The following is a 9,794-nucleotide window of genomic DNA, read 5'->3' on the forward strand; positions in this document are numbered from 1 at the left end:
CCATTCATCTTAGTATTTTGAGATCTCTTAAAGGACAGAAAAAAGTTAAGAATTTTATTTAAAAATCAGATTCTTCATTGCTTCAATTAAAAATCATTGAAAAACCAATTTTAGGTGGTGATAGTATATGGTTCATTATTTTTTCCCTTGATTGATGGTTATATTTTCAGATTGTTTCTGGGTAGAGAGAAAATAATTGGTGACAAGCACATACATTCTACCTGGCACCTGAAGGCTGGAGGTAGATACTAGAGATAGATGGCTCTGCCTGCTGTGGCAGGATTCGGGTAGATGTTCCTATGCTGGCCTGATTTGCAGGCCTCTTTCCGTAATTAAGGACAGATGCCTGAGTTGAACGCGGGGATGGAGATGGTGGGTTCAGAGAGAGAGGTGAGCAGCTGTGAGTGTGTGATCTCATAGAGAAGGGGCCACGCTCCTGATGTGTAGCCCTCAAGCCCACCATACGTTTCATGTCATCACCCTGTCTTAGATTCATGTCACTAGCTGTGGGTTCTCTCTGTGGCTGCCACCTCCTTGAAATGCTCATCTTCCCCACAGGCTGAGGAAAAAGTGAATCCCAGCACTTTAGGAAATCCTCAGTGACTTTGAACTCTGAGCAGACAGAGCTGGCCACCTCATAGGCACTCTGACCCCACCTTTACCTGGCCATGGACTATGTTCTCTCTCAACCTCAGGCCTGCCACCACATCAAGACGAATTTAAAAGTGGCTCCTTGGGCAGGTAGCTGGGGGCTTCTCATGCAGGTAGCTGTTTCTCAGGAACCTATGGCAGGGTAGGTGCTCCCAGCCACCTTCTCCAAAACCTGCCTAGAGTCTCTCAGAGATTTAGCTGCCATGATGTGGCTTCATGTTCCAGCTGGCAGAGCCTGGATTAAAGGGAATAATCACCCTTTCCTTTTCAGGAAGGGGTTCCATTTTGTAAAATTCAGGTCCTAAATGAGAGGCCTTAAAAATCCCACTCTGTGCTTCTTTTTTAAAGTGCTCTTCTGAGAATCAGAGAATCTAATTTCATTGACAAATGCTTTAAAAGGGCTGTATTCATACCTACTCCCTTCCTTCGAGCTGCCAGACTGGACTTTTTCCTGCCAGGACTGTAAAGTTTTCCGTAGAACTCTTTCAAAGGCAGTGAATGCCACTACAGGCCACTAACTGGTATTCCCAACACATCTGCATTGACATCTGGGAGTCTCCACCCTCATCACCACCCACCACTTCTCTATTGCAGCCACCACCATTGTCTCCAAGTGACTTGGCTCCAATTCTGGGGTAATTCCATACAGAAACGTGCTACTTTTTGATCCTCAGAAATCCAAGTGTACCAAATATCCCTTTATTTTCTCTCTTCAAACCTAATTGCCTAACTCCTGCCTCAGAGTATCTCTCCAGATTGGCAGAAGGAGTCTGTACACATGTACAGGTGCCGCCCCTGCCCCCCACCAGCTTGTGCCCTGATTCCAGGGGACGGCCAGAGCCAGAACATCAATGTGGAGGGGGGGGCCCTCTGGTTGGTGATCGTGTGTCCACACAGGGAAGTGTTCATCTCTGTGTTTGCCTGCCTTCTTGAGCTGCCCCATCCCCCAAACACACCATTCCTCCCTGAGGACTTTTGCCCTCCTGGGCTCTGCCCACAGGGCTGACACGCCTGCAGCTCCAGGGCCACAGACCTTGCTGCTCCTGCAGACCCCAAAGGGAACTTTTTTCCTAGCCTGGAGGATTCCCTTTTCTCCCTCTTCTTCCAGGCCAGTCAGCTTCTTCCTGCGGCTCCCGTCCCAATTTCCTTCTCTCATTATGCTTTCCAAGTTCTCTCAAGAGCACAGGGCTTTGGTCACATGAGTAATTTCTGCTCTCTGACTAGACAGCTACCGCCCATGAGGCAGTGAAACTCAGAATCAGTTGGCCACCACCTGACTGGGGAGAAAAGAAAGGGGAAAAGAGAGGAAAACATGAATTAATTTTATAAAAATATTATGTAGTCATAATGTCATGTCCAAATCACTGATGCTTACTATTTCCTGCCTTGCCCCAGAACGTGTGCCCAAGGGCAGGAATGCAGACATGAAGACATTGCTGGGTCTGGAGGGGGAGACAACACATCAGCTGAGCCCACGGAGTGGTGTGAAAAGAGGGAAGACAGGGAACATGAGGTCGTATAAAGAGAGGGTCTTAATCGAGGTTGCTGGAAGATAGGCGGGACTTAATTTAATGTATGGTACACAAAGGCAGGGATTCCCCCTGCCCCCATTTTGCTCATTGTTGCCGACTCATTTCTAGAACAATGCCTACCATGTCTGCCGAGTGAATGGATGAGTAAGTGAGGAGGTGGGGGGGGGGTCATCGAGAATGGTGAAGCAGAAGCTTCTGTGAGAAATTTGGGAATATATTAATAAATCTGTCAAGATTCTGGCAGAAAAGATGTGGTATAGTCATTTGGGTGATCAGAGGAACATTTACTAAGGCGGTTGTTTACAAAGGCTTGTAGCAGTGGGGTGTGACCACCCATAAGCCCAAAGGGGCAAAGGAGAGAACCTGCAAAGAGAGAGTCTATTTAGAGAGGGGACTTTGAGAGGAGCTGTGACCTTCAGTTAAAGGATAATTAGCAGCCCAAGGTGACTATGCAGGGAGGGAGCCAGGAGACTGTAACCCAACCTTCCTCTCTTTCCTTCAGTCTCCTGTTGGTGCCCCTGCTGGGGTTCCTCATTAATGAACCCCATCGGAAACTAGAGGGCAAGAGAGTCTGTTGCTATGGTTCGTAGAGGCCAGCCTCCTAGGGCACGGAAGGCGGTGGACACGGTGGAGAATAGATGGAGAAGGGCACACAGAGGCCATCCAGTCACCTTCAGGGAATAAGTATTCATCTGGAGTGGCTGGACAAGGTCTCAATGGGCCCTGGCTGAACCCACTGAACCCCTAGCTGGAAACATCATGTTGAAACACTAAGTTACTGAAGGACTGAACAGATCTCGATTTGCAAAAGTCACTGCTCACCATCCATTAAGTAGCTTTCATCTTTCTTTTTTGTGCTTTAGGCAAATAATTTTCCGAAAGCCATTGCAGCTGCCCACACCTTTCTACTGAAGCACCCTGATGACGAAATGATGAAGAGAAACATGGCTTATTACAAGAGCTTGCCTGATGCTGAGGACTACATTAAAGACTTGGAAACCAAGTCATATGAGGTATGTTTGGATTTTTATACAGGGGTTATTCACAATGTGAACTCTTGAAGAAGTGTATCTCAATGAACAGCTATAGACATCGAAGGACTTCTAGTGATTTTTAATGACATTGAATGAATATTATGACAATAGAAATGATTGACTTTTCAGCATAAATGATCCTTTTAAGAATGAGATTTTACAGTCCGTGATGCTATTAAAGCCACCTTTCCTTTAAATGCTACATTTTAGAAATATGGTCATTTGATTGTTCAGTTTTATGATGGTAGAATAAAGACGTATCTTGGAAATCTTCCCCAAATGACCAAGAACACGAGAAAGAGAAACATTAAGTCTCCATTTTTGATGAAACTAGGAGCTATGTTTATACATATGCACACACACACACACACACACACACACACACAACATATATGTGTATTAAGGTGGAAAGAGAATACGGAGCTAGGAAGGCTGACTTGTTTGAGAGGCTACTTAAATCTCTGCATCTGCAAAGGGGAGTTCTGATGGAGATTGATGAGAATAAGAAGAGGAAGAATCTAACCCCTCTGAGCATTTAGTATAGTCTGGGTCTGTCGAGCTCAGGCCTTGGGGCATGGACACCAGTGAAAGGTAGGACCAGACTGAAAACAGGAAACGTGTTGGAAGCCTCCATGGGGAGCCATTAGGTCCCAAGGTCTGAGTACAGGGTTTCCCATAGTGTGACCAGGCTATAAGCTCGCTTTTTGAACCTCAAATATAGTGTATGAAGTCTCTTTTCTGGGGGCCCTTTAGTTTTCCAGGGAAGAATTCTCCAGCCTTCTGCAGGGCTGGTGGGGCATCCATGCTTGTCCGCTGGTGTTTGAAAGCCATCGTGGAGAGAGGGATGGGGCCTCACAGCTGAGTTGGAGACATCATGTGCTCCCTGGTTTTCAGCTCCGTGCCTCAACCACAGTGCTGCTGTGCCTGTTGCCTGACCCCTCAGCCGTTAAGGGTAGAGTGTCAAGAGTAATCCACCAGTCTCAACGGAAGACTGGCTTGAAGAGCTGTGATCCGTTGGGTCAGCAGTGGGGTGCTGGCGGGAACCTGGGGCTTCAACATCCCTGTTCAGACTTTCAGCCCTGCTTTCATTCTGTACCTTGCACCAGCCGTCCATGGTCCCTGGTGCTTGCAAGTGCCAGCGGGCTGTGTAGCTCATTTTCCCTGCAGGCCTTCCTCTCATAATTTGGTTTTCTCTCTTCCCAAAGGTTGTCGAAATCGCCTGTCTGCTGCTTACTCCTTTCTCATTCTCCCATAAAAAAAAAAAAAAAAGGATTTATACCTTCTTACTTTCTTCACTGTCATTTTTTCACAGGGTTTGGGGAACAGAGCTGAGTGTTTGTGGTCAGTGCACTGCAAGTAGCTAGACCCTTCTTTCCTCTTTGGAGTCCTGCTGGGTGTGGTGGGCTGCCCTCCTGTGTGCCCACGGGGCTCCCTCTCTCTGCCTGGCCTTCCTCTTGCTCCTGCCATCCTGCTGCTTCTGCAGAGCCAGCTGCCTGAAGTGGCTGCTGATTGACCCCATCTCCAGGCCAGGCCTCTGCAGTGCTCTGTCTCCTTGTCTTGTTTCTAGCGGATGCTGCCTGCCCAGGAGGCTTAGGAAGATCCACCCTCTCTCTCTACCTGAGGCCTTAAGCTTGGTGAAAATTCCAGGTCCAAGGGGTGTCCCTCTGATACCCCCATTCTGGAGCAGCTGAAAGGAAACTGCAAGTGGCGAGTCCCTTGCTTATTTCAGGGCCTGATCTGAGTCCTCCAACTTAACACGTTTTTGTGTGTATCCAAGATCTCTACTTATCTCTTATGAGACCAGTGTCTCACCTGATTCAACCAGCGGTCAGCAGAAACTCCATGAAGTTGCCCCTGTCTGACATGTGGCCACTCTCCTCAGTGACTCATGCTGATGCATGGCCCTACTGTTCTGTCCTTTTCTGATAGGGGAAGAGAGATGTGATACCTGCTCTCAAGCTTATATCTTTTCTTTGATTCGGTTTTAAAAATTAATTTTATTGAGGTATAATTTATTTAAAATTGAATTGCCAATTTAAAATGAATAAATCCATGAATTTGGACAAATACGTGCAGTCGTGTAACTAAACTACCACCAAAATCACAATGTAGAATATTTTCATCTCCTCTAAAATGTTCACCTCATGCCCCTTTGCAGACAAGCCTTTGACCCAACCCCTGGCCCCTGGCGGCCACTGCTCTGATTTATGTCACTATTGTTTTCTCTTTTTCCTTGATTTTAATTTGATTTTATTATCAAGTGCCTGCTACTTTTTGAATTAAAATAAGTGTATCATTGTACACAGGATAGAAAAAGCTAGACGTAAGTAAGTCACTAACTGGCTTCACATTTAATTAAGAGTCAGTGCGGTTTCTTCAGAATTAGTGAGACTAGAGCTCTATCGTGGCCTGATTCCCTTTGGGAAGACAGGCCCTTCTCCCTTCATGTCTGGGAGCTTCACTGACTTCTCTCTGCTTCCCAGAGCCTGTTCATCCGGGCAGTGCGGGCGTACAATGGCGAGAACTGGAGGACATCCATCACAGACATGGAGCTGGCCCTTCCCGACTTCTTCAAAGCCTTCTATGAGTGTCTTGCAGCGTGTGAGGGCTCCAGGGAGATCAAGGACTTCAAGGATTTCTATCTTTCCGTAGCAGGTTGGTGGGGGTGGTAAATGGTATAGCTGCCCCTGTGTGACCTACATGCCTTCTCGATGACTTGGGTGGCCTCTGAAGAACTTTGGAGCTTAAATACGAATGGGTAACTGGGGTGGGATGGCTGCCACCTACATAGATCGGTCTTTGACTTGGAGAAATAATGAATATTATGTACAAACACAGGCTTGTGGAGGAAGTCTACCGTATCGGCCTGGCTTGATTACAGATTCGCCACAGGCTTTTGGAAAAGTTAAAATTAAAATTAAAAAGGCCTATGAGTAACTTGTGCCTCGTGTTACGAAATATCTCTGATGGTGAAAAATTTCCAGCACACATAAAGGTAGAATGAAGAGTATTATGAGTTTCTAAGTAGTTGTCGCTAAAAAAAAAAAAAAAAATTGGAAAAAAAATGCTCATTATAGGAAGTTGAGAAAACATGGGAAAAAATGAGAAAGAAAGAAAAATTAAAACACCATCAGAGAAAACCTAGATGTCCCTAGGATTTCTCTTTAACCTTTAATGGGCAGTTTTGCTCCAGAAATTGGGAAATGACCCAGAAGAGATTTCCCAAACTGGTTTTGGGAACACCGATCCTAGAACTGTACCTTGAAGAAAGGGTGCCCTGGCCAAATAAGCCTGAGAGGGGACTGGGCGCCATCTGCCTCCCAGAATGTCACTGGACACTCCAGTGGGTAAAGGCCTGTAGAAATCCCGTAGTTTGGCAGCTCTAAGTTATTGAATCTAGAGTTTGTTTTTTCTAATCATTTTTTCGTTCATGTGTCTTTTTTTTTTTTTCTTAACAAAGTACCCTTTTTTTTTTTTTCTTAACAAAACCTTGTTATTTTGGAAGGTTTCAAACAGATCATGAACCCCATGTACCCATGACCCGGGCTGGCAATTGTCAACTCATGGCCCTTTGGGCTTCATCTAATTCCCACCTACTTTTTCCTCTCTCATGTTATTTTGAAGCAAATCCAAGATGTTACATCACTTCATTTGTAATATTTCAGTATATGCCTCTAAAATATAAGAACTCTTTTTTTACATAACCACCTATTATACCTAAAAGATTTTAACATTAATTCCTTGATCTCATCATCACGTATCAATGTTCCAATCATCTCAGAAATGTCATAAACATGTGTGTACCTTTAATGTACAATTCGTTTGACTCACGTTCCAGATAAGGTGCACACATTGTACTTGGTTATCTTTTAAAATTTTTACTGTGGTAGAATACACATAACATAAAATGTTACTGTTATAACCATTTTTAAGTATACAGTCCAGTGGCATTAAGTACATTCACATGGTTATGCAACCGTCACCACCATCCATATCCAGAACCTTTTCATCTTCCCAAACTAAAACTAACCAAATGACAGAAAAAAAAAATTTGTATACTAACTTTCTGTGCTCCTCACCCCTACTCCTGGTCACCACCATTCTACTTTCTGTCCCTATGAAATTAACTGCTCTAGGTACCTTATATAAACAGAATCATATAGTATCGATCTTTTTGTGACAGCTTATTTCATTTAGCATAATGTCCTCAAGGTTTATGCATATTGTAGCAAATCGATTACCTTTTAAATCTCTTTTAATTTATAGGTTCTTCCTCCATATTCTTTCCCTCTTGCTATTGAAGAAACAGTCATTTATCTTGTAGAGATTCCCACACGCTGGATTTTGCTGAGTGTAGCCCCATGGTCCTCTGTCCTCTATATTTCTTATAAATTGATAGTTGGATGTAGAGGCTTGATCAGTGTTTGTTTGTTTGTTTGGTTGGTTGTTTGGTCAGGGTTGGGAGACAAGACCACTTCCTAGTAGGTGCTGAGTTCTCCCATCAGTGGGCACAGAATGTCCGGCTGCCTCTCTCTCTGTGATGTTGGCAGCTGCCGGTGCTCACACCTGGACCTCATGCGGCACCTTTTAACTAGTGTTCTGCTAGTGTAGGGTTGCCCCTTCCAAGCTCCCTTTATGCATATAAGTGTCAAGAGTACACCTGACACTCAGAATAAAGGGACAGGTGCAAAAAAGGGTGCTTACTTGGAGCTATAGTGTTTTGACTAAGATAAATAATAGTTATTAGAAAAGGTAACATTTATTAAACTCCAACTAAATGCCACAACCTGTTCTATGCTTTCTATGTGTTTTATCTCAATTTTGCAACCCTATGAGGAAAATACTAGCATTCTCCCCATTTTATAGCTGACAAAGCTGAGGCATAGAGAGGTTAAGTATTATGATTATTGTCCTCAGAGGAAGGGCTGGGACTTGAACCCTGGCCTTCTGACTGCAGAGTCTTACCTCCTAATTCTAATGAAATGGTGTCTCACTGGTGTGGTACATTATACTTAATTTCAAACTTTTTCTTTTTGGTAGGTAATATATGCACGTAGTATAAAATGTGAAAGACACAAAAAATATAGACTGTGGGAAAAAAAGCCTCCTTCTGTATCAGTCATGGTCCTGACTGGAACTAGATGACCAAGTATCATGTGGGAGATTTTTGGGGACCAGGCCCGGAAGTCACGTTCATTAGTTGTCACTATTCACATTTCTTTTTTTTTAATTTTCATTTTTCGATTAGAGTCGATGTTCAATATTTTATATTAGTGCTATTTACATTTCATTGGCACAGTTAGTCATATGGCCCCAACCCACTGCAAGGGAGGCTGGGAAATATAGTCCTTGATATCTTTATATATTATTATATATGCAGGTCCATCCATTCTCTTTAAAGATTATATAGATTCTATTATTAATATGTACCATAATTTATTAATCATCATCCTGTTGACTGGCATTTAGGTTATTTCCATTTGTTTGCTGTTATAAACAGTGCTATGTGTGCATAAGTCTAAGGACAATTTCCCTGAACTAGACTACTGGTCGGAGGATATAATGTGTATTTTAACCTTTGATAAATTTTGCCAGACTGCTTTTTGAAAAATTTGTTCGTTTTGCTTCTACCAACAGAATATGAGAGTGTAAGTCTCACCATTCTCTTCCTAACACTGTGTATTATCAAATTTCAAATATTTTGCCAATTTAACAATTAAAATTATTTTAGATAGGATTGTATTTCTTAATTACAAATGAAGTTTAGCATCTTCTCAAAATGTTAATTAGCCATTTTTATAATTTCTTCTCTGTTAACAACCTTTTGGCCATATTTATATTGTCTTTTTCTTGTTAAAGAAACTGCATGTTAAAAGTTTTAATCCTTTAGCATAAGTATTGCAAATATTTTATCTCTATTATTTATCATTTTTACTTTTTGCCTTTGTCATTGGAGAGGTGGGACAGAAGTATTATTAAGAAATCTAATGATAGACTTATGGCAATCACTTATTTAGGTACATAAACGTTGAATAACTATGGTATATGCCCTGAAACTAATACAATATTGTATGTTAGCTATATTTTAATAAAAATCTTAGAAAAAAGAAAGTTCATCGCTCTGAAAATTTGTGTGCGTTCTTTCAGATCATTATGTAGAAGTTCTGCAATGCAAAATACAATGCGAAGAGAACCTCACCCCAATTATAGGAGGCTATCCAGTGGAGAAATTTGTGGCAACCATGTATCACTATTTGCAGTTCGCTTATTATAAGTGTAAGTAATCCTCTTCCATGAGATCTTGGGCATGGTGCTTAATCCTTGTAAGACTCAGCTTCCCCATCTGTAGAATAGAGGTTCTAACGCTTACCTATGAGAGAATTCATCAAAGTCACATCATTGGCCCTGGTGCTGAGCTTTGCTGAACCTTGGAGCCAGGCTGCCTGGGTTCGAATTCCAGCTTTGTCGCTCACTTCTCTGTGTCTCAGTTTCCTCTTCTCTAAAGTAGATGTAATGGCACTAACCTCATAAGATTTGTCGCGAAGATTAAATGAGTCGACAGACATGGAATACTGAG

At 42.9% G+C, this 9,794-nt stretch overlaps 1 protein-coding gene across 1 annotated transcript in view; it reads left to right on the plus strand.

Annotated features, from left to right (window-relative positions):
- The window catches only part of CRTAP (cartilage associated protein), a 22,580-nt gene that overhangs the window by 1,934 nt on the left and 10,852 nt on the right, over positions 1-9,794 (plus strand). The window contains exons 2-4 of the mRNA XM_011362623.2: positions 3,047-3,196; positions 5,701-5,872; positions 9,365-9,493. Coding sequence (XP_011360925.1) covers positions 3,047-3,196; positions 5,701-5,872; positions 9,365-9,493 — 451 coding nt within the window. The remainder of the gene's footprint in view (positions 1-3,046; positions 3,197-5,700; positions 5,873-9,364; positions 9,494-9,794) is intronic.

Source organism: Pteropus vampyrus, unplaced genomic scaffold, assembly GCF_000151845.1.
Source record: "Pteropus vampyrus isolate Shadow unplaced genomic scaffold, Pvam_2.0 Scaffold1, whole genome shotgun sequence".
Lineage (NCBI taxonomy): Eukaryota > Metazoa > Chordata > Mammalia > Chiroptera > Pteropodidae > Pteropus > Pteropus vampyrus.